The 25,901-nt window shown below is 37.5% G+C and overlaps 1 protein-coding gene across 2 annotated transcripts; it reads right to left on the reverse strand.

Annotated features, from left to right (window-relative positions):
* On the reverse strand, positions 1-25,901 carry LOC129432819 (hemicentin-1). 2 transcript variants are annotated; one of them, XM_073867500.1, is made up of 16 exons: positions 25,651-25,901; positions 23,241-23,504; positions 21,127-21,393; positions 19,740-20,003; positions 18,437-18,700; positions 17,472-17,735; positions 15,278-15,541; positions 14,021-14,284; positions 11,100-11,366; positions 9,191-9,454; positions 8,735-9,001; positions 5,535-5,801; positions 4,760-5,050; positions 4,416-4,500; positions 4,196-4,268; positions 1-1,394 (listed from the first exon to the last, which is right to left on the reverse strand). In XM_073867500.1, exons 1-16 carry the CDS (start codon positions 25,847-25,849, stop codon positions 1,392-1,394), a joined length of 3,567 nt encoding a protein of 1,188 aa, XP_073723601.1. In that variant the 5' UTR covers positions 25,850-25,901; the 3' UTR covers positions 1-1,391. The 2 variants fall into 2 exon arrangements, with proteins under 2 accessions (XP_073723601.1, XP_073723607.1); XM_073867506.1 differs by lacking the exons at positions 1-1,394; positions 4,196-4,268; positions 4,416-4,500 and having other exon boundaries at positions 4,911-5,050; positions 5,537-5,801.

Genomic DNA, 25,901 nt, shown 5'->3' on the forward strand with positions numbered 1-25,901 from the left:
CTCTCTCTACTAAATTGTTTGATTGAGAACTTTATTTTACGCAGAATCATGGAAGAACGAAGAAAAAACGTGAGTCTGCCCACTTTTCTATTGCTCGCCAGAACCAGCCCTGGAGCCCTAACTGCAGTGGTAAGAAAATAATCTAATGTTAGTTGTAATGTCTGTCAATACATTTGTTATTTTCTCTATATTAAATGTCTGGTCCTAAGGTACTTTGCAGTTTTAAGAGATGTATGATTTCTAAGCAGCTTACACCAGGATCCTGTTTCCTGTTAAAGGTAATTACAGCTTATTATGAATTAAGGATATTCTGCTATAAAAGCATTTTGTGAAACCAACCGATCACATCGAAAAATACATTTTGAACACATGACAACCTGACGAGAAGATAACAGTGCGATTACAATGCTGCCCTCTACCTGTACAAAAGAGAACTCACAGTTTCCCCAGTGCAGTCATGTAAGTAAAAAAGTGCTGTTTTTACTGTCATATTCTCATCATAATTAAAACAAATAATAATAAATCACAAAAACAAGAATCAAAAATAAAAATCAGTCAAAATAAGGTAGAATGTGTTGTTGTATCAAATATGTGTTATGGTGTGTAACACACTACAATGCTTTGCTGCCTGATGTATATCTTTATTTTAATGTTTATTTTATTTTAACATGGCCAGTATAATGAATAACATCAACCACACATCAGACAAAACAACAATGACAGCATCTGTGAAACTTACACTGTTAACCTACATCATTTTACCTAAATGATTACAAAAAACCTTTTCCTGCTAAAATATATAAGACGAAGTGTAAAGCCAATTAATTTTACATTTACTTTAATGCTCAGTAAAAGTCAAACTAAAGAGTTTGGTTCCAAAACGAGATAACTTATTTATTATTATGTTTTATTGTGCTGTATTTTTTAGTTATGAAGTTACCTCGTTTTGGAATTCCTTTTTTTTTGGCACTGGCATTGGTTTGACAATATATGAAATACATTTAAATTGAGACTTTTTAAGCAACTAACCTGAAATTAAATTGTGACATAGCGTATATCTTTGTAATTAAGGTATGAAGGTGACCTGTTTCCTTAGGTCTTTGGTTGACAATATTTGATTTGATGAGCATAATGGTCAAAAACTTTATCTGAGTTTGTTAGCAAGTGTGAGTGAGATTTCTCAGGCAGACCCTGTAACATGTCAAATTATATTTCTCTTGCTATACTGTTTGCTCATTCAGCGGTTTAAAAGTCTCAGTTGTGTGCTGTCTTTGGTGGTTTGCAAAGTCAAAAGAAGAATATTGGGAGGATTCTGGGTAATCCGTGTCTCCAGCAGATGACATCACAGCTGTATTGGCATAAACAGCTCCCATGTTCTGCATCGGAATAGCCTACTGGATAAACAACAATAAACAATGCATATTTTTAATATATAGCAAATATTATGTGTTTCTGTATAAATATCCATACTTATGCATTACATAGAGATACACAAAAAATAGTTGGAAGGGACATAATTGACTGTGACACTCAAGATGGCTACCAGGTAAGCAGTTCTTATTTTTCTCTCCAGATAAAAGTTGAAATTTTGTTTGTCATAGTACCAAGACAACTTTTTAGTTCTCATTACCGAAACATGGGTTTGTAAATGCATATATTTAATGTAGTATCATGTAGCGGTAATGATCATTTTTGATCATGATAATCTAAAAAAAAAAAAAATCTATAGAAAATATTTTTTTAAACCTTTTAAAAATAATGATTATAGTAAGTTCAGACCTTAATCTTATAATGTGCAAAAAAATTGGCTTCAATGGCTTTTAAAAAATTCTGATGCTGGACACCTAAATCTGGATTTCGTGAGAATCACCCGTATACACTCCCTGACAAAAGTCTTGTTGCTTATCTATTTTGTAGAAACACCTGCTATTAACCCGACTTTTAATTAATCAATTGGTGTTAGAAATAGCTCATATGAAAAGCTAAAACCCTCCCAAATGATGTTTAATTTAATCAAAAAAGAGAGCTCAAATTTTGGCAAGACAAAAGCTTTGTCACCTATACAGAAATTGATCAAATTTACTGCAAATACAAAAATATTTCAGCAAATTAAGTAGTGGTGCTGTGAGATCCAAATTTAATATCTTGTATGGCTTCCATGAGCTTGAAGTACTGCATCCATGCGGTTTGGCAATGATTCATACAATGTATAGATGAAGTCATCAGGAATAGCAAAGAAAGCAGTCTTACATGCCTCCCAGAGTTCATCAATATTCTTTGGTTTCATCTTCCATGCTTCCTCTTTCATCCTACCCCACATATGCTCAATGATGTTCATGTCTGGTGACTGGGCTGGCCAATCCTGGAGCATCTTGATCTTCTTCGACTTGAGGAACTTTGCAGAACTTCTGCAAAATTTGGCCTCTTTTATGGTTGGGAATATCTAAGATTTCTTGGTATTTTAGACTATTGATGTTGCCTTCCACCCAGTAGATCTCTCGCACACCCCCATACTGGATGTAACCAGACCATGATTTTTCCGCCACCAAACTTCACTGTTTTCTGGGTGAATCTCTGATCCATGCGGGCTTCAATAGGTCTCCTGCAATATTTAAGGCGACTGTGGTGTAATTCAACAGAAGATTCATCTGAAAAATCCACCTTCTGCTTTTCCAGCGTCTATCCTTTTAGCAGGCTGGGGGCCTTGGCAAATGCCACATGGTTTTTTAATTGTCTTTTGTTTAGTGCTGGCTTCTGGACACTGATTCAACCATGGAGGCCATTTCGAGACAAAATCCGACAAACTGTTCTGGTTGACACAGGGAGTTCAGGTGACAAGTTCTTGTGGAGCTCTGCTGCAATGGAAAATGGGCTGAACTTGGATTTTCAAGCCAACAAATGGTCCCCTCGAGCAGTTGTCTTGCGGGGTCTGCCTGACCTGGGCTTGTCAAAAAACGTCTCCAGTCTCTTCAAATCTTTTTTTTTATCCTCTGTACTTGATGCTGAGACACATTGAAGGTGTCTGCCACATCAGCAGTGGATCTGGTCTTCAGCCTCTTGATAATCAAAACTTCAGTCTCAGGGTGAATCTTAGGCATGCTAAATAGTTACGCGGCCCCGCGCGGTCGGCGTCCAACTTCTTAGAGGGACAAGAGGCTCTCAGCCACGCGAGATGGAGCAATAACAGGTCTGTGATGCCCTTAGATGTCCGGGGCTGCATGCGCGCCACAATGGGCGGATCAGCGTGTGTCTACCCTGCGCTCGTGATCGGGACTGGGGATTGCAACTGTTTCCCATCAACAAGGAATTCCCAGTAAGCGCGGGTCAAAAGCTCGCGTTGATTAATCCCTGCCCTTTGTACACACCGCCCGTCGCTACTACCGGTTGGATGGTTTAGTGAGGTCCTCAGATCGGCCCCGCCGGGGCTCCTCGCGGGCCTTGGCGGAGCGCCGAGAAGACGATCGAACTTGACTATCTAGAGGAAGTAAAAGTCGGTCTAGTGTACTAGGGATCTTTTTATACACACCCGAGACCTAATTGATCCATTATTAGTCACAGGTGAACCTTATATGACAAGGCGACAAGACTTATGTCTTTGCAAAAATTTACTCAATGGGCTTTACCAAGCTGTGAATATAAGAATACTTTTTGACAGTTTCGTTTTGCACTGAAACATTATTACAAAAGCTGTTGTGATTAAAATGCCATTTCTTGAAAACAAATTTTGATTAGGACTTTATTTTAGCGGCACTTTAGGTCAATTTGGTTAATTTTAATTATGTGTATATTCATAGGTAGGGGTGGCAATAGTTGTGTCCTGTGTATAGAGAAAAACATTTATTTCATTATGTAATCCACCCACACACTTTTAATTGTTTTACTTCATTGAAACATTACATTTTTGTGATTTTTTTTTAAATAAAGCCACCAGTGTATATACAGAAATAACTAATTGATCCCCTGCTGATTTGTAAGCTTAACATATATATTTTCATAGAGGTTTATTTGAACTGATTAAGACAGGATTTCAAAAAACACAGAAAAAAACAATACAAATGTTACTGGAAGGATTTGCATTTCAGTGATATATATATACATAGATACATACACACACAAACAAACACACACACACACACACACACACACACACACAAACACACACATATATATATATAGTATTTTTGTTGAAACTCACAGTCAGATTAAATCCAGTAACATTTTCTACTGTTGATACTGAGGAACCATCTGCACTCTTCGAAGCTTTTTTTCTGAAAAACAAGTCTATGTGTTACCATAATCAAAAACTTTTCATTCATCAAACAGACATTTTCAGAGGATCCATTTAAGTTAATTATCAACTGTAAATGTGAAGCAAGTCTGTGATCATGATCTTTTCAGTTGTGTCATGTGCTCACCCTTTACAGATATATAAAATGATCAAGATGATCATTAGTAATGCTCCAATAAAAAGTCCAAGTGTCACAGACGAACCACTGCCACCTGGAGAGAAATAATAACAAGCATAATAATAACTAAAATAATCATAATAAATGTGGAAAAAGCATTTCATTTATAAATAATATTTTCTGTAAACAAAAACACCCTGAAAAATCATGTCTCGAAAATCCAAACGAACAGTCCAGACTGAATGATTATTAAATAACTAGTAATTATTATTAACCAATAATGGTCCTTAAATGGTGCATCTAAAAGTTGTTAAATCATATCATAAGAGTTTAATTCAAAACCGAGTGGTTACCAGAAGATCCCTGAGATGCAATAAGTTGAAACTGTGCACTGGCAGAGCCACGAGTATTGGTGCTGAGACACTGCAGAGTGTCTGTGGCGCTTAGTGATTGGGATAAAGAGATGTAGCTCTTCAGGCCTGTGCTGCTCACTCGCACCTCACGAATTAATGTGTTTGAAGAGTTTGTGACAGGACGTCCAGTTATAAACCAGTCTACTTCAGGAAAGGGATTCCCACGAACCTCACAATAACACACAGTTCCAGAAGTTGTGTCACAGACGGAGAGAGCAATCTCAGAGGCATCTAAAAGTATTAAAATGAGAGAAACATAATGTTGTCATTGTTGTTTAAAATTAGGTGACATGCAATCTAGACATGTAGGGTAAGTAGGACTTACAGCGTCACCAACAAAGGCTTTTCTACAAAGTATTAAATAAAGTGTGTTCAATACTTATTCCCTGTGTAATTTCACTTTATTTATTATGACTCAACTTGTATACTTAAATGTTCTGATTTTGTATAAATTCAATATTTGGCTTGATAGCTACATCTGGTGAAAATTTTGTGTCAATATCCCACTTAGAAATCCTCTTACTGATAAAAATGCTGATGTGTCATGTGAAATATTTATTTCCCCGCTGTATTTATTTAAACTTATCCATTGCCCAAACCTATCCTTTTCACAGGCAAGTTAAGTCTGACAATTTGGCCATTGGCTGATTAAAGACATTTTAGCCACCTATAGCATGAAATGTATTCGAATTGTAGAGGGCTGTGTTATACTCACACTGAACATCCAGTAAAACTGATGAGCTTTGTTGTCCATACTTGTTTTGGGCTTGACAGTAGTAGCGTCCACTTTGTGTGCGATTAGTTACGCTGATTGTGAAATTATTTCCAGTCTGAATCAGTTGAAGCTGTCCTCCATTGTCTCTGTACCAGGTGTAGCTGAACACTGCTGGATTTGCATTAGCGCTGCAGATCAGAGACAATGAACTGGCCTCTAACACAATGCTGGATGGAATCGCTGATATTGATGTGTTTTTAGGGGAAACTAATAAAAAAACAAAGCATTTTTATATCTGTTGTTAGGGAGTTATTAGCTGCATTAAACACAAAATAAATTGCATTTACAAAATGCTGCTTCAGTTTTAATATGACACACATGGTTTGTGTTTTACCATAGACTTTAATAATAACAGCTGCAAAACTTAATAATAGGGCAGTCCCCTGGACAGGGTTTAGATTCATCCTAAAGTTATACCAGGACATGTAAGTAGTTTTTACAAACATACCTTAGAAAAAACATTACTGTATATTAAGATATGTCAGTATAAGATGCTTTTAAATTAAGGCAGCACAAACATACATTTTAGTCTGGGTTAAGAATAAACCCTGTCCGTGAAACCTCACTTATAGTTTCTGAATGTAGGATAGTCATGCAGAGTTTAGCTGGTACCTCCATCAGAAACACTTTTCTGGTATTTTTTAAGTAATCCTGAAGACAGTTGTGGATAGAAGGGATACAGCTAGAGCCAAACTTTCGTAAAACCTTGTCGAATGAGCGCTCTCTGAATCCTACTCCCAAACATAGCCCTAAACCCAACATTTTAGGCTGTAGCTGTATCCTATCTAGCCAGAACCGCTGTTTTCATTCTAATCCAACCCCCAAACTTACACTGTAAAAAATGCTGGGTTGCCTGTTTGACCCAATGCCCGGTTTCAAAATAACCCCAAATTTTTTAGAGTGTAACCTTTAACTAGTGCTGCACAATTAATCGCATCGCAATCGCAATCGCAATCGCGATGTCAGCCTGTGCGATTATAGGACAGCAAAATGTTGCAATTATATTAAATAAATAAATGTGTGGACTTGTTAACACAAACTTTCTGATAACAGTTTAATGATTTTCCTTGCTGTTTAAAAAAAGAAAGAAAAACTAACAAAAAAGGCAGTGCACGTGTGGCATGCAAGTGTGTGGCATGCGTCGTCACTTGTGTGTGCGCAGCGCAGAAATACCAGAGCGAAGATGGATGCAGAGGAGATTGACAGTGATCTGGTAGCTAAAAAAAACTCTATGTCTGTTGTATGGCGGTATTTTGGATTTAGGATTACTGACACTGAGCAGTTGCTACATCACATGGCAATTCGAAAACATTTCTAGTTTTACAAATACACATTTTAGCATTATCACTAAACTGTGTGTGGATTTTCCTTAAAACCAATCAAGTTGACTCATGATACCATTCATTATAATCGCAACCGCACATCGCAATATTAGCATCAATAATCACAATGGGAAAAATTACCCAAACCGTGCAGCCCTACCCTTAACCCAACATCTCAAAAGATTTAGTGTAGCGGTATCCCCTCTAGCCAGAACCCATGAAGACCTTTATTAGTTGAATAAGGTGTGTTTGAGTAGGGCTGGAGCTAAACTCTATAGACGGTTTCATCGGATGCACGTGATACACGTCTGGATCTGAACTTTACTTCCGGTTTCGTTTTTTTAATAGTCTGACTAGTTGCTAAAATGATCTCTTGAAGAAATGCCTTATCGAAAATAACAAATGTTTTGGTTTCCTAGGTAATCTATGTGTTGTTTTTTTGCTTGTTATATAAATAAACTACGTTTAAAGAACTTTGTTGTTATTTATTCTTAGCGAAGTTTACCGGAAGCTACGTGCGGACTGCGACAGCCGCTTGTTTATGTTGTTACTGCTGAAACGGTCTAAGACAGTCGATCTCTAAGAACAGGATTGGGCACCCCTGCTGTAGGACATCACATTGCCAAGTAGGGTTAATTTGGTTGCAATGGAAGAAAAATGTCAGTCATAGATTATGGACTTTTTGTGTAAAATCAAGGAAATATAACATTTTCCAGGATATTGATATTGCCCTATAAGTTACATGAATCTAAAGCGGACCATTCACGCAATGTAAACAAACATGGCGACGCGCTGAGTACACGGAGTCCTAGTTTTCTTCATCTACGTTGTACTTCGTGATCAACAAACAAAACAAAATAATACTTTAATGGTGTTAATAAACCTGTGGTTGTTTTCTGTGACGGGAAAGATTGTCATCAACATCTAATAATTTACGCGAAGCACTCGGGAGACTGGTGCTTATCTCCCGACAGCATCAAGCTTCTCATGCCAACACACTGATCCCAGGGGATCCCACGAATAACTTCACACCACTTCACTCAAAGTCAACGAAAATCGAGCAGGACCAAAACACTCCACAGCTGATCGCTGTGAAAAATGCCAAGCAACGGCGTCAAGTATAACCGCTGCAATGACAGTGATCTTAATATGACAAAGTAAGTGTTTTGGTTAATGCCATTAATGTTCATTTTTTAATCAGTGTATATCACTGTTCAACTAAATGAATATATCATGGTAAAGATGAATGCACATTTATACATTGATTGAATAGATTTATAGCATTTTGGAAAAAAAACGTCATGCATTTATTGCATTTTGTGGAAAAAAGAATTTGTTTTTATAATAAATCTTTGAAAATCAAGTTATGGATTTGAATTTTTTATGTTTTTATAACCTAAAGATGCTATGGGAAAGTTTGTAACAGAAAATAGTGGTTTTCATCTTGTCACTTTCTTGGTATAGAAAACACGTTTTTACCGAAATTTGTCAAAATGGATTTATTGCGTTTTGGAACCAAACTCTTCATATGTTCATATTATTTTGCACTGGTGAAAAATCTGTCCCGTGCAGGTCTCTACTTTCAGCATCCTATCAAAGATATCTCAATGTCTTATTTCTTAGATATTGGTGACAAAATGTTGTCAGTCATATCGCAGGAAGAGCAAGTTATGACATTTTGATTAAAAATGTTACAACTGTATATGCATGGATGCACAATAAGACCTGTGACATGCATAAAAAAATAAAAAAATAATAATGTGCCAGTTCCATAAAGGTAACATGCAATGGGAAGGAAAGGGCTGCTTTTATACTCACACAGAATATCCAGAAAAGCTGATGAGGTTTGTTGGCCATATATGTTTTGCGCTACACAGTAATACCACCCTCTGTGTGCAGGATTAGTTATGGTAATGGTGATATTATTTCCAGTCTGAAGTAGTTGAAGCTGCCCTCCATTGTCTCTGTACCAGGTGTAGTTAACTAGTTGTGGATTTGCATTAGTGTTGCAGTTCAGAGTCACTGGATTGCCCTCTAAAACAGTACTGGATGGAGTCACTGATATTGATGTGTTTCTAGGTGGGTCTGAGAAGAAAGAATAAAAAATGAGTTATAAACAAATACCTGGTCTTAATTCCTCCCTCCAACAGGTATAGTATCAACAGTATAAATTAATATATACACTATCAGAAAAAGAGGACGGTTCATTTTAAAAATGAACATGTAATTCTATTAACATGTAATAGAAAAAGACAGAGCTGCATTTATACTCACACTGAATATCCAGAAAAACTGATGAATTTTCCTGGCCATACATGTTTTCGGCCACACAGTAGTACTCGTCAGTTTGTGTAACATTAGTTACATTGTAGGTGAGAATATATCCAGTCTGCAGCACATTCAGGTCTCCATTATCTATATACCAGGTGTAGTTAACCAGTGGTGGATTTGCATCAGTGCTGCAAATCAGGGTCACTGGATTTCCCTCTAACACAGCGCTGGATGGAATCGCTAATATTGATGTGTTGCTAGGGGGATCTGAGAAGAAAATTTTACATATTATAATATACGTTTTGGAAATGGACGACTTGGAATGATGTACCTGTAGATAAAGCTGCCAATAAAAGCACAGAATAGATTCATTAAACAACATAGTTATTTTATTAACTTACTATAACATATAGCATAGTTATAACATAAATATATTTTATTAAGAATAGCCAAATTTAACCATTGTTAAATATGTTATTACCTTAACTAGGAATTGTTGATACATCCCTCTATCATCTGTGTGTGTGCACGTAAGCGCTGGAGCGCGCTGCGACGCTTCGATAGCATGTAGCTTAGCCCCATTCATTCAATGGTACCATTTAGAGATAAAGTTAGAAGTGACCAAACACATCAACGTTTTTCCTATTTAAGACGAGTAGTTATACGAGCAAGTTTGGTGGTACAAAATAAAACATAGCGCTTTTCTAAGCGGATTTAAAAAAGGAGCTACATTTTATGGCGTAATAGCACTTTTGGGAGTACTTCGACTCAGCGCAGTAACACCCTCCCTCTCCCATTATGAGAGGGAGAAGGGGAGCGGACTTTTCAGGCGAGTCGAAGTACTTCAAAAAGTGCTATTACGCCATAAAATATAGTTCCTTTTTTAAATCCGCTTAGAAAAGCGCTACGTTTTATTTTGTTCCACCAAACTTGCTCGTATAACTACTCGTCTTAAATAGGAAAAACGTTGATGTGTTTGGTAATTTCTAACTTTATCTCTAAATGGTACCATTGAATGAATGGGGCTAAGCTAAATGCTATTGAAGCGTCGCAGCGCACTCCAGCGCTTACATGCACGCACACAGATGATAAAGGGATGTATCAACAATTCTTAGTTAAGGTAATAACATATTTTAATATTGAAAATGAGTAGACTATTCCTTTAAGCTATTTCATGCATTCTGACTTATTAACACTGAGAGTTAATAAGATTCACCAAGTTTATTCAAACATGAGAGATTCATACGTAACAATCTTTTACGAGCAATTTCAATGCAGGAAGTAGAGCGGAAGTCTATATATGGGCGCTTTAACCGGAATAGCACACCCACACGCCAACCAAGGGCTGACACGAAATCAAAGTCACCAAAAAGTGTGTTGTTGTTTGTGAGGGAAATGTAAGTTTGTTAAGGTTCCCAAAAAACCCAGCATTATGTAAACAATGGTTATAGTTTGTTTATCCGAGTCATGCGTGCGTGTGTTTGTTTAAAGCTGGATTTGGTTTAAAATGGGACGGTCCCAACCAGGTCATGAGTCGCAGGCGGTAAGTAAAACTGCATCAAATGTGTGTTTTGTTGCATGCATATAATGAACATAAACATGTAGGGAATCATAAGTTGTCCAAAGATAATGGGATAATGTTTTGCTGATGACTCGCTTCGCCCATTGTATGCCTCAAGTTTTCCCGGGAAAGTAGCAGTAGAGCTGACCTGTCTTTTGTAAATATGATCGAACTAAAGACTCTTGGGAAATATGAAAGATGCAATACTACTCCATAGGTACTCAAGACTAATATGAGATTAGCAGAAACACTGTGTGTTATGTGACCTTCAATAAGTGGCCTTTTTCGGACCCTGCTGTGCCATTTATCTGGAATGGTCAATAGGATGTATAGAGCTGCCTTTATACTTACACTGAATATCCAGTAAAATTGATGAATTTTGTTGTCCTTGTGTGTTTTCAGCAACACAGTAATACTGCCCACTCTGTGTGCGATTAGTTACGCTGATGGTGAAATTGTATTCAGTCTGAAGCAGTTGAAGATGTCCTCCATTCTCTTTGTACCAGGTGTAGTTTATCAGTGCTGGATTTGCATCACTGCTGCAGTTTAGAGTCACTGGATTGCCCTCTAACACAATACTGGATGGAATCGCCGATATTGATGTGTTTTCAGGGGAAACTAATAATAAAAGATAAAGATTGATTTAGGAAGAACAAGTATAGTCTTTATTCCCACTGAGACAGTAACATATTATTGCAACAGTTATTATATAAGAAACTGATTTCCAAATCAGCAATCCATGTGCAGCCACAGCTGAGAATCATAATAGGTTTACATCTGCCACATTACCACCTTGGGTGTGCTGTTAAATGCTTTATTCTGATTGGTTGAGAAATGTTCCATGGGTGTTGATTTTTCTGTAAACCGCACACCTAACTTGTCAAAAGTCAATGCACCAGAGCAATGTTTGCTGTAAGCGTGGTATAAGCGAAATAATGACTCCGGTCCTTTGAGTTATTTGAAAATAATGCACACACGTGGCGTTGTGCCGCATTACCACCTTGGGTGGGCATAATTTTCTTAAAATTCAACAGGCCTGTTGTCAATTATTTCTTAAATAATTCAGTAGCCCATCGCCAATTATTGCTTACCTCGTTTTACTGTGTACATTACCGGTCCAAGGTTTGGGGTCAATTGACTTTTTATATGAAGTTGCTCAAAAGGTCCCTAACCTAGGTGTTTTAGCAATATTAAAATAGTCTCTGGTATCCCCAGAATGTGTCTGTAAAGTTTTATCTCAAAACACGCACAGATCTTTTATTATACGATGTTGAACATGGCCATTTGGGCAGCAATGAATAATGCGCTGTTTTGTGTGTGTCTCTTTAAATGCAAAAAAAGCTTCTGTTACCCTCCCTGTATGCAAAGTAGCGAAAATGATAAGAAAATAGAAAAAAATATATAAGAAAACAATACATAAAATCAAATTATTTACAGTATAGAAATTTGTGCGAGTGACACAAACAAGACGTTTGTGCTCAAGGAACTAAAAAAGCAGAATTTCGTGCCATGGACACAAGTAAATTAATCAAATTTTGCGTGACTTTAACACGACTTTCCGTGAGATCAGTCTGTGTTTAAAGGAGATTACACAAAGAAGAATAGATGGATCTGTATAGGCAGTTTTATCAGACGCAATTGCGGTGATGCGATTATGCATCTGGTCTGAACTTTACTTCCACTTTCTGTTCGTTTAATGGTCTGACTAATTGCTAAATTGAACTCTTGAACAAATACCTCATCGAAAATAACAAATTTTTGGTTTCCTAGGTAATCTATGTGTTGTTTATTTTGCTTGTTGTATAAATAAACTACTCCAAAAGGACTTTGTTGTTATTTATTCTTAGCGGAGTTTCCGCCGAATTACGTGTGTTCCACGAAAGCCGCTTGCTTATGTTGTTACTGCTGAAAGACTCTGGAGACTCATTTTCTGATAGAAACACATATAAAAGTGAATTTTTTAGGTTAGGGGGGCTTTAAATGGTTTGTAGATATTATATGTAAGTAAGAATTGACGATGGGCCATTGAATTATTTGAAAACAATGCACACCCAAGGTGGCAATGCGTCACAAAGTGACGCAGAGTACTTATACCACGGTTCAACAGCCTGGGGTATAAATATTATTTTTTTAATGGATGAAATAATGTAGAAAAACCAACATGATCTCACAAAGTTCCGTGGGCTAGTCACGGAATTTTGTGCTCATTTTTCCGTGGCATTCTCACGGATCTTCGCATTTTTCCGTGGCCCTGCTACGGACTGTCTTTTTCCGTGGCATTCTCACGGATTGGTTACTCAACTGCTTTTTCCTATTTTCAAACCATTTTCGCTTCGGTTTAGGGTTAGATTTGGTGTTTGCGTTAGTATGTCACTTTAAATATTGGTTTATACTATTTTTTCTGATTTATTCTTTTATATTTTCTAAACTTTAATAAAAATTGTTGCCTGGCGTTGGGGTTAGAGTTGGGTTTGGGTAGGGATGTCATTTCATGTAAATCTAACCCTAAACCGAAGCAAAAATGGTAGGAAAATAGGACAAAACTGTTGAGTAACCAATCTGTGAGAATGCCACGGAAAAAGACAGTCCGTAGCAGGGCCACGGAAAAATGCGGAGATCCGTGACAATGCCACGGAAAAATGAGCACAAAATTCGTGAGATCAGGTTGAGAAAAACAGCTGATGAAAGCCTAAAACAGGTGTGAACATCAGCATCCTAGGATGATACAATAAGAACCTGATTGATAACATGCAAGTAGTTGACCCTGTACTTTACAGAGCCAAACAGTAAAAAAAATAAGTTAGTTTAACTTAAAATTATTGTTTAACTTAAAAACGTTGTCATCTAATATGTTTAAGTTGAATTAACTTAAAATTTTAAAGGCGGGGTGCAACACTTGGGAATAGGGAGTCGGGCCAAGTACCAAAACACACTTGTAGCCAATCAGCAGTAAGGGGCGTGTCTACTAACCGACATCGTTGCCTGGGTTTGGTATGTGTGGGGCGGGTCTATAAAAAAGGTCCAGATTCTCTTGGGGTAGGGGCGTGTTTGTTTAGGTGATTTCAAATGTCAACATTGGCTTTCAGAGATCATGCAACCTGCCTTTAAGGCAGCATGATCAATTACTTTTGTAAGTTGAACAACACATTTTTTATAGTACATATTCAAGAATACAGTTTGAGACTTAATAATAAAATAATAAGTGGCCTGTATTTGGACACTCCTCCCGGATGTACAATAGGATTTATGTATAGAGCTGCCTTTATACTTACACAAAACATCCAGTAAAACTGATGAGTTTTGTTGTCCATATTTGTTTTGAGCTACACAGTAGTACCACCCTCTGTGTTCAGGATTAGTTACGCTGATGGTGAGATTATTTCCAGTCTGAATCAGTTGCAGCTGTCCTCCGTTGTCTCTGTACCAGGTGTAGTTGTTTGCTGGATTTGCCTCACTGCTGCAGTTCAAAGTCACTGGATTGCCCTCTATCACGATGCTGGATGGAATCGCTAATATTGATGTGGTTTTAGGTGGAACTGATGAACAAGAAAAAATAATTATATTATATATTTATATACATAATATCTGTTGGTAAGGAATGAATCACTAGGGTTTGATTAAAAAAAAAATTTAAGACAAGGAGGACATTTTAAGATGTGAAACTTGCAGGATGATAGCAAGACCCTGTCAAAAGCGTTTTAATTTTGATTTTTCATGTCATCACCACTTTAATACGACACACATGGTTTGTTTTTTACCACACACTTTAAATTGATTTTTTTAAAGGATTGATAGTTCAGTTGGATTGTAACAGGTGTCCAGGTGTCCTTTTGTACCTGAAAGGTGCATATTGGTATTGCAAAGGTACACATTGGTACATTCAAGGTACATACAGTACTGTTACTTGAAAGATACATATCTGTACCAAAATGGTATATTACAACCCATCATCACGAAATTACGTACATATAGTCAAGTAAATTTGTGAGTCTTTTCCGTGACACACTGACATGTTTTTCCGCCTTTTTGAGTGAACATGTCACGTATTTCTGTTTACATGTGACTGTCACATATTTGTAACTCCACTGTTTTGTCCTATTTTCTTACCATTGTCGCTTCAGTTTAGTGTTAGATTTACATAAAATTACATCCTTACCCAAACCCAACTCTAACCCTAATGCCAGGCGACAATGGTTTAAAAATAATAAAATATAAAAAATTTATAAATCAATACTCTTAAAGTGACTTCCTAACGCAAACACCAAATCTAACCCTAAACTGAAGCCTTAATGGTTTAAAAATACAAAACAGTTGAGTAACAAATACGTGACAGTGACACGCAAAAGACTCACAAATTTACGTGACTATAGGTACATACTTTCATGATACAGGGCTGCATATTAGGACCTTTTATAAAGGTACCGTCCCAGTGACAACTTTTGTATCTTTTTTCTGAGAGTGCAGGATTTAAACATTGTACTTGGTGGGATGTGGGGAATGTGCATTAGAAAATGTGGAGCTATACTCACACTGAACATCCAGTAAAACTGATGAATTTTGCTGTCCATATTTGTTTTGAGCCACACAGTAGTACTGGCCACTTTGTGCAGCAGTAGTTACGTTGATGGTGAGAGTATTTCCAGTCTGAAGTTGTTGAAGCTGTCCTCCATTCTCTCTGTACCAGGTGTAGTTGACCACTGGATTTCCATTACTGCTGCAGTTCAGAGTCACTGGATTGCCCTCTAACACAGTACTGGATGGAGTCACTGATATTGAAGTGCTGTTAGGGGGGTCTGAGAAAGAAAGATAAAAGATTGATTTATGAAGGACTAGCTTGTCTTTATTCTCCCTCTGCCAGTGTATGTCAACAGTAAACTAATGCCCAAACAAATCAGCATTACAAGTGCAGTGACAGCAGAGAGTCATAACAGGTTGACATCCAGCAGAAAATATTAGTTGTAAGGGAGGCCTATAAATTGTTAGTTTTCAAAGCAGCATGAACCAAAAAAACATTTAAAGACAACAATTTGAGATTGATATGGTCGGGACTTGGTGCCATGGGTTTTCCATTAAACAGTTAAAAAGTAAATCCAACACAATCTGGCAATTTTTACGTATTTTACGAGGTGGTATTAATTCGTACAACCACACGTACGTTTTTGTACAATTTGTTGTCTACCCCTGACAACTTTGTGTTGAAAGCAAGGCCACATTCAGTACACATTTTACACCATGGGACCAAAGCTTGCGACCCAGAAACACCTCACATGCTGTTATGAATAACTATGCAAAGCATTTTCTCATCTGACACACAGTCTCATGAGTAATTATGAGACACCAACACATCATGGATGTACTATATAAGGGATCCACCAAGTTGGCAAAATAATTTGGAAAATGAAAAATAAGATTCATCTTCGGAACACAGTTTAAGGTGTTTTATATTTAGTCTGAGAGCTTGTTGACCCTTCGTTGAAAATCTACGTACGTTTTACTGTCCATGTCCAGAAAGGGAATAAAAACATCATCAAAGTAGTCCATGTGACATCAGTGGGTCAGTTAAAATGTGTTGAAGCATCGAAAATACATTTTGGTCCAAAAATAGCATAAATTATGACTTAATTCAGCATTGTCTTATCTTCCGCGTCTGTTGTGAAGTGCATGCGCGAGACTAAAGTCACGTGACTGCAGTGACGCAGCTGACATGTTATCCTCAGACATGTTTGCAAAGTTTTTTTTCAAACTTACAGCATATGTCTCCCTCAGATTGTAAACGAATCTACACAAAAAAAACAGATGGGACGCCCCAGATAACATGTCAGCCGCGTTGTACGTCATCCGCGTTACTGCAGTCACGTGACTTTTTGTCTCGCACATGCGCTTCACAACAGACGCAGAAGAGAAGACAATGCTGAATAAAGTTGTAATTTATGTTATTTTTGGACCAAACTGTATTTTCGATGCTTCAACACATTCTAATTGACCCACTGATGTCAGATGGACTACTTTAATGATGTTTTTATTACCTTTCTGGACATGGACAGTATACCGTACATAGATTTTCAATGAAGGGTCAACAAGCTCTCTGACTAAATATAAAACATCTTAAACTGTGTTCCGAAGATGAACAGAGGTCTTACAAGTTTGGAACAACATGAGGGTGAGTCATTAATTAAATTATTTTCATTTTTGGGTGAACTATCCCTTTAATCGCAGTAAGATGTTTACATGACTCCATGCACTGTTTCTGGATAAAGGAAGACTGCAGTCATGTTGACAGAGTTCAGGGAAACTTTCTAATGTCAAGTTTACTACAAATTCATATGTAAGGTGCATGTCACAGACACATGCGCACTTCAGTTAGTATGGTATAGATGCCTTCCCTACTGAAAAATCTAGCTTGGACCAGCATAAGCTGGAAGCTGTTTTTTGCTTGGTTAAGGTGGCAGTATCTGGTTTAGCTGATACTCCCAGCAAGGCAAAGCTGGTCTTCCAGCCTGAACATCTAAGTCCAGCTAGACCAACTTAAAAAGTGACCAAAACACAGCTAGACCAGCAATACCAGCTAAAGCCAAGCTGGGAGACCAGCTAAAACCCGCTTGTGCTGGTTTTAGCTGGATTTTTCAGTAGGGTATAGATGTTTATATTGCCGTGAACTGCGATTACAATTGTCAAAATTTTTCTGGGATGTTCAATAAGATGTACTGGGCTGTTTGTACTTACACTGAATATCCAGTAAAACTGATGAGTTTTGTTGTCCATACTTGTTTTGAGCTACACAGTAGTACCGTCCACTCTGTGCACGATATGTTATGCTGTAGGAGAAATTATATCCAATCTGAATCAGTTGAAGCTGTCCTCCATTGTCTCTGTACAAGGTGTAGTTGTTCGGTGGATTTGCCTCACTGCTGCAGTTCAGAGTCACTGGATTGCCCTCTAACACAGTGCTGGATGGAATCGCTGATATTGATGTGTTTTTAGGGGAAACTAACAAAAAAGAAAAAGATTGATTTAGGAAGAACTAGCTAGTCTTTATACCCACTGAGACAGTTACATATTATGTTAGCAGTAACTACAAGAAACCATGGGCGTCAAAAGCAAATAAAATGTGGGTGGGTGCTCCCTCAAACCATGGAGTAGATGCCATTTTCATTCTGTTGCCTTTTAATTAAACAAGAGCTTTTATTGAATAAAAGACGCTAGCGATCTGAACCACGGATCTATATAAATGACTGGATTGCTCATGACGTCACAGCTGTGAAGCCACCACGCCGCCATATTGGTATGCCCAAACATTCTATTATATTAATAGGACGTATTATCAGATTTTATTGATAAATCTGTACTTTACCAGTCTCCGTTTTTATATCTGAAGTCTCTCTATACATAATTACAACGCAAAAGTCTTATGCATGTACACAATTATTTATTTAAAGTTGTACATTTTACTTTTTAAACAGTGAGTTACTATACATTCATCTTAATTAAAGTATCAGATCAGAGGACCGAACGCAGCATATGCATTAATAAATAATCATGCATTAAGTACTGCATGTGCATGCAATCATTTGCTGGTTTTGCAATATAATATAATAACACTAATAATAACAATATAATAACAAAACCCAATTTCGATGCCACTATGGCATGTGGGGAATGTGCATTAGAAAATGTGGAGCTATACTCACAGAGAACATCCAGTAAAATCGATGTATTTTGTTGTCCATATTTGTTTTGAGCCACACAGTAGTACCGGCCTCTTTGTGCAGCAGTAGTTACGTTGATGGTGAGATTATTTCCAGTCTGAAGAAGTTGAAGCTGTCCTCCATTCGCTCTGTACCAGGTGTAGTTGACCATTGGATTTCCATTACTGCTGCAGTTCATACTTACTGGATTGCCCTCTAAGATAGTACTGGAAGGGGACACTGATATTGAAGTGCCATTTGGGGGGTCTGAGAAGGAAAATTAAAAGATTAATTTATGAAGGACTAGCTTGTCTTTATTTTCCCTGTTTCAGTTACATGTATGTCAACAGTAAACTAATGCCCAAACAAATCAGCATTATGTGTAGCGACAGCAGAGATTCATAACAGGTTGACATCCAGCAGTAAAAATTAGTTGTAAGGGTTGGCCTACAAATTGCTAGTTTTCAAAGCAGCATGAACCAAAAAAACATTTAAAGACAACAATTTGAGATTGATATGGTCGTGTGTCATGTATTTTCCATTAAACAGTTACATAGTATATCCAACACAATCTCATGGCAATTTATACGTATTTTACGAGGTGGTATTAATTTGTACAACCACGTGTACGTTTTTGTACAATTTGTTGTCTACCCCTGACAACTTTGTGTTGAAAGCAAGGCCACATTCAGTACACATTTTACACTATGAGACCAAAGCTTGCGACCCATAAACACCTCACATGCTGTCATGAATAACTATGCTAAACATTTTCTCATTTGACATGCAGTCTCATAAATAATTTCAAAGTACTGTACACATCATCAATGTACTGTATTAGGGATGCACAGAATTGGCAAAATAATTAGCAAAATTTAAAAAATTATGTATTTTTCTTTTGGTGGATCTCTGTACTAGTAGATTGCCACGACACAACATGTGAGGTTGAAACAGATTTTGAACACTTAAAATGAAAATATCTAAAAAATAATTACTTAAATTTTTCCTACTCTTAAAATTAACGGATGCTAACATTGACTACATTTATATATACACCAATAATGTAATTTTTCCAATAATCAGAGTAAGGACTTAATCACAGTAAAATGTTTACATGACTCCACTGTTTCTGGATAAAGGAAGACTGAGTTTAGGGAAACTTTCTAATATCAAGTTTACTACAAATTTATGTGTAAGGTGCGTGTCAGGCATGTGCACTTCAGTTAGTACTGTGAATTGCGATTAAAATCGTCAAACATTTTTCTGGGATGTTCAATAAGATGTACTTTGCTGTCTTTGTACTCACACTGAATGTCCAGTAAAACGGATGAGTTTTGTTGTCCATACTTGTTTTGAGCTACACAGTAGTACCGTCCACTCTGTGTGCGATTTGTTACGCTGTAGGAGAAATTATATCTAATCTGAATCAGTTGAAGCCGTCCTCCAATTTCTCTGTACAAGGTGTAGTTGTTTGGTGGATTTGCCTCACTGCTGCAGTTGAGAGTCACTGGATTGCCCTCTAACACAGTGCTGGATGGAATCCCTGATATTGATGTGTTTTTAGGGGAAACTAACAAAAAAGAAAAAGATTGATTTAGAACTAGCTATTATATCCACTGAGAGAGTTACATATTATGTTAGCAGTAACTACAAGAAACCATGGGCGTCAAAAGCAAATAAAATGTGCAATAATAATAAATGCAAATTAAAACTATAAATTCTCTCTTTGCAGCAATTTCGTCACCATAATGTTTGATTCCTGTTCTTTGTTTCTTGTTGTTTGTTCATCTAAATTTTTTTATGTACTGTAAATATCGGCACATCAGTACGGCCTAATAGAGTTATCATTTAAATAAGAAATCATTTGTATTGTGTATGTGTCGAACACTGCCATCCACGCATAGCCGCAGTGACTAAACTTTGAAAGCTGCGCTGACGCGCGCGAGCGGGACGTGGACACGGATAAAAAAGGCATACCCCGCCCACAAGTATGCACAGCTTACACACAACATTGTTCCGATGCTGGTCAGACCCAAAAAACCAAATAACTGCCACACTGGTGAGCTAACATTTACTTTTATTATTGACAATAACAAACACTTGTTATTGGCTGTTTGCTTGTCACTCGCGGCACACTCCTTCATCAGGACATATAATAGGTTGTTTAAGATCTTGGAACGGCGATGTAATGTAGTCCAATGCAATTTTAGCAATGTCTCTAGCAACAGGCGTCATATCAAACGTTTTTTCTATCGTTATCGATAAAAGTGTATCGACGTACATATTGATATCAATTTATCGCCCAGCCTTCATTTGAACTCTGGTGTACTTTGGACTGGAGCAGGCGATCTGACAATAGCCCACTCCCGACATCCTTTGACAGAGCAGCGTATGCGCATTTTATTTATTCTAACTAACCACCTGTACGCTACAATCACATCTGAGAAGTTAATCGGTACTGAAAAGTCAACAGTCAATGTCATTCTTTTCTTGCATGAATGTTTGAAGTAGTTCGGAAAATTTTGTCAGCAGTATGAGTAGGCCTGGTTTTCGGCTCACTGTCATCTGTTGTTTGTTTATCAAATGTGACAACCTTTGTTACAACTTTGGTACCATTTCTTCTGAGAGTGCAGAATTAAAACATTGCATGGCATGTGGGGAATGTGCATTAGAAAATGTGGAGCTATACTCACAGAGAACATCCAGTAAAATCGATGTATTTTGTTGTCCATATTTGTTTTGAGCCACACAGTAGTACCGGCCTCTTTGTGCAGCAGTAGTTACGTTGATGGTGAGATTATTTCCAGTCTGAAGAAGTTGAAGCTGTCCTCCATTCGCTCTGTACCAGGTGTAGTTGACCACTGCTGGATATCCATTACTGCTGCAGTTCATACTCACTGGATTGCCCTCTAAAATAGTACTGGAAGGGGACACTGATATTGAAGTGCCATTAGGGGGGTCTGAGAAGGAAAATTAAAAGATTAATTTATGAAGGACTAGCTTGTCTTTATTTTCCCTCTTTCAGTTACATGTATGTCAACAGTAAACTAATGCCCAAACAAATCAGCATTATGTGTAGCGACAGCAGCGATTCATAACAGGTTGACATCCAGCAGTAAAAATTAGTTGTAAGGGTTGGCCTAAAAATTGCCAGTTTTCAAAGCAGCATGAACCAAAAATACATTTAAAGACAACAATTTGAGATTGATATGGTCGTGTGTCATGTATTTTCCATTAAACAGTTATATAGTATATGCAACACAAGTTAATGGCCATTTTTAAGTTTTTCACGAGGTGGTATTAGAGGTGACATTTTTGTACGATTTGTTGTCTACCTCTGACAGCATCGCAACGTACTAACAGTTCACTCTAATGCCGCGTTCACACCAGCCTCAGTGGAGGCGTCAAGTGCAAGTGATTTCAATGTTAAGTCAATGTGAAGACAGTTGATGCGCGTCTGGAGGTCTCGCAGCGCGAATGAGGTGTTTAGCGCAGCGCTGTACATAGGATTCCGCCTTATTCGCGGCTGGTGTGAATGCAGCATTAGAGTGTACTGTAAGTACGTTGTAATGCTGTCAGAGGTAGACAACAAATCGTACAAAAATGTCACCTCTAATACCACCTCATGAAAAACGTACAAATTGCCATTAATTTGTATTGCATAGAATTTTCACACGCGAATGAAGCGATTAAACTCAAAATGTTCAAGCGGCAAACTAGACACGGTAGACGAAAATTTGATGCCTTAAACCCACCTGGTGTGAGCCCACAGTGATGGTGCATTCACACCAGCGGTGGTAGAGGCTGCAAAAACGCACTATTCGCGCATAGTTGAATACTTGAAACTTTGAGTTTACTTGCTTCATTCGCATGTGGAATTCTAGTCATTCCAGACGTAAGATGCATGCATAAGATGCGTGACAAAAACACATGTGCACTTCATAGATGCGATTAAAGTGTTAACATGGCCGTGTATTGTAATTTAAATACGCCACATTTTAATATGATTATAGTTGCTGCAATGATGAGCTTAATCGCATTGAAAATGTTTAGTATTTCCTGACCGTTTAAAAAATGTTTTGGAAGTGGAGGACTTGGAAGAATAAAATAGACGTGAATTCTTAAACTTAAATTATTAAAAAGCAACCTGATGATTCGGCAAGAAGCTGGTTGATAAAATGCAAAGAGTCCATTTTTGCAGATTGTAGGCAGAGTGACAACATTGAATATGCCAACGTATAACATGGTTATAATATATAAGAATAGCCAAATAAATGATTTTGAAATTACAGTTTTCTTTATGAAACTCTCATCTGTTTTATGCCATTGGCCGTGTCTGCTTCACATAGCCAGATTACATTAAAGGTGCAGTGTGTAGATTTGAGCTGCATCTAGTGGTGAGGATGCGAACTGCACCCCTCCCTTTTGAAGCACATAGAGCAGCTACGATAGCCGTCACAGGATAGACATGTCATCATCTGAGACAACGTAGTGACAAATGTGCTCTGTAGAGCAGTTTGTCCATTTAGGGCTACTGTAGAAACATGGCGGTGCAAAATGGCGGCTTACATGTAGGGCGACCTGCTGTGTTTGTAGATAAAAACGGCTCATTCTAAGGTAATTACATAAGGTCTTTATACACCACTAAAAACATAGTTATCTATATTATATTTTATTGCTGTCAAAACATCCTTTTAAAATAGAGACTTAATAATCAATAATTGCAATATATTTGGATGCTGCTGTGCCATTTTTCTGGGTTGTTTAATAAGTTCAATAAGATGTACTGTGCTTTCTTTGTACTCACACTGAATATCCAGTAAAACTGATGAGTTTTGTTGTCCATACTTGTTTTGAGCTACACAGTAGTACCGTCCGCTCTGTGTGCGATTAATTGCTCTGTAGGAGAGATTAAATCCAGTCTGAATCAGTTGAAGCCGTCCTCCAATGTCTCTGTACAAGGTGTAGTTGTTTGGTGGATTTGCCTCACTGCTGCAGTTCAGAGTCACTGGATTGCCCTCTAACACAGTGCTGGATGGAATCCCTGATATTGATGTGTTTTTAGGGGAAACTAACAAAAAAAGATAAAGATTGATTTAGGAAGAACTAGCTAGTCTTTATAGCCACTGAGAGAGTTACATATTATGTTAGCAGTAACTACTAGAAACCATGGGCGTCAAAAGCAAATAAAATGTGGGTGGGTGCTCCCCCAATCATTTAATGGAGTAGATGCCATTTTCATGTTCTGTTGTCTTTTAATTAAAGAAGAGCTTTTATTGAATAAAAGACGCTAGCGATCTGAACCACTGATCTATATAAATGACTGGATTGCTCATGAGGTTACAATTGTGAAGCCACCACGCCGCCATATTGGTATGCCCAAACATTTTATTATATTAATAGGACGTTATCAGATTGTTATTGATAAAACTGTACTTTACCAGTCTGCGTTTTTATATCTGAAGTCTCCCTGTACATTATTACAACGCAAACGTCTTAAGCATGTACACAATTATTTATTTAAAGTTGTACGTTTTACTTTTTAAACAGTAAGTTACTATACATTCATCTTCATTACAGTATCAGATCAGCAGACAGAACGCAGCATATGCATTATTAATCACAAACGTGCTTATTCTAAAATCTTAATAAATAATCATGCATTAAGTACTGCATGTGCATGCAATCATTTGCTGGTTTTGCAAAATAATATAATAACACTATAATAATAACAATATAATAACAAAACCCAATTTCGATGCCACTATGCTAATAAAAAGCCTTAGAATAAAAAATCTTCTTTACAAATAACACTGACCGTGTTTGCACTTAATGTCATAAAACTTTATTTACACCTGTGTCAACAGAATGCAACAGACACACTTAATGTTTTCTATAAATCCCTTATCCTGCTCGATTAAAACATAAACATTGCAAATAACATTCCTAAAAATTATTCTTTACTGTAAACCGTAAATGTAAAAAAAAAGATTTTGAGTGTAAGTAAATGACGCCCTCTGCTGGTTTGGCATACCAAGATGGCCGCTCGAACTCTGCAGTGTGGCTTCACTTCTCGCTGTTATGTTAAGCGCTAAATGTGCAATCCAGTCATTTATATAGATCAGTGATCTGAACTGGGACTGGGCGATAGGGCTAAAATGTTTATCATCAATATAACGTGTTTAATCATTCGATAAGGATAATTATTGATACATTGTATTAAGCTTTTTTAAAATATGACATGTAGAAAAAAGTTTAAATTCTCTCTTTGCAGCAATTTCGTCACCATAATGTTTGATTCCTGTTCTTTGTTTCTTGTTGTTTGTTCATCTACATTTTTATAATGTACTGTAAATATCGGCAAATCAGTACGGCCTGGTAGAGTAATAATTTAAATAAGAAATCATTTGTATTGCGTATGTGTCGAACACTGCCATCCGCGCATAGCCGCAGTGACTAAACTTTGAAAGCTGCGCTGACGCGCGCGAGCAGGACGCGGACACAGAAAAGAAGCATACCCTGCCCACAAGTATGCACAGCTTACACACAACATTGTTCCGATGCTTGTCAGATTAAAAAAACCAAAGAACTGCCACACTGGCAAGCTAACATTTCCTTTTATTATTGACAATAACAAACACTTGTTATTGTCTGTTTGCTTGTCACTCGCGGCACGCTCCTTTATCAGGGCATATAACAGGCTGTTTAAGATTTAGGAGCGGCGATGTAATGTAGTCCAATGCAGTTTTAGCAATGCATTAAAACGCTTTTTTCCATCGTTATCGATAAAAGTGTATCGACGTACATATTGATATCAATTTATCGCCCAGCCTTCATTTGAACTCTGGTGTACTTTGGACGGGAGCAGGCGATCTGACAATAGCCCACTCCCGACATCCTTTGACAGAGCAGCGTATGCGCATTTTATTTATTCTAACTAACCACCTGTACGCTACAATCACATCTGAGAAGCTAATCGGTACTGAAAAGTCGACAGTCAATGTCATTCTTTTCTTGCATGAATGTTTGAAGTTGTTCGGAAAATGTTGTCAGCAGTATAAGTAGGCCTGGTTTTCGGCTCACTGTCATCTGTTGTTTGTTTATCAAATGTGAGAACTTTTGTTACAACTTTGGTACCATTTCTTCTGAGAGTGCAGAATTAAAACATTGCATGGCATGTGGGGAATGTGCAGTAGAAAATGTGGAGCTATACTCACAGAGAACATCCAGTAAAATCGATGTATTTTGTTGACCATATTTGTTTTGAGCCACACAGTAGTACCGGCCTCTTTGTGCAGCAGTAGTTACGTTGATGGTGAGATTATTTCCAGTCTGAAGAAGTTGAAGCTGTCCTCCATTCGCTCTGTACCAGGTGTAGTTGACCACTGCTGGATATCCATTACTGCTGCAGTTCATACTTACTGGATTGCCCTCAAAAATTGTACTGGAAGGGGACACTGATATTGAA

The sequence above is a fragment of the Misgurnus anguillicaudatus genome, chromosome 1 (genome assembly GCF_027580225.2).
Source record: "Misgurnus anguillicaudatus chromosome 1, ASM2758022v2, whole genome shotgun sequence".
Taxonomy (NCBI): domain Eukaryota; kingdom Metazoa; phylum Chordata; class Actinopteri; order Cypriniformes; family Cobitidae; genus Misgurnus; species Misgurnus anguillicaudatus.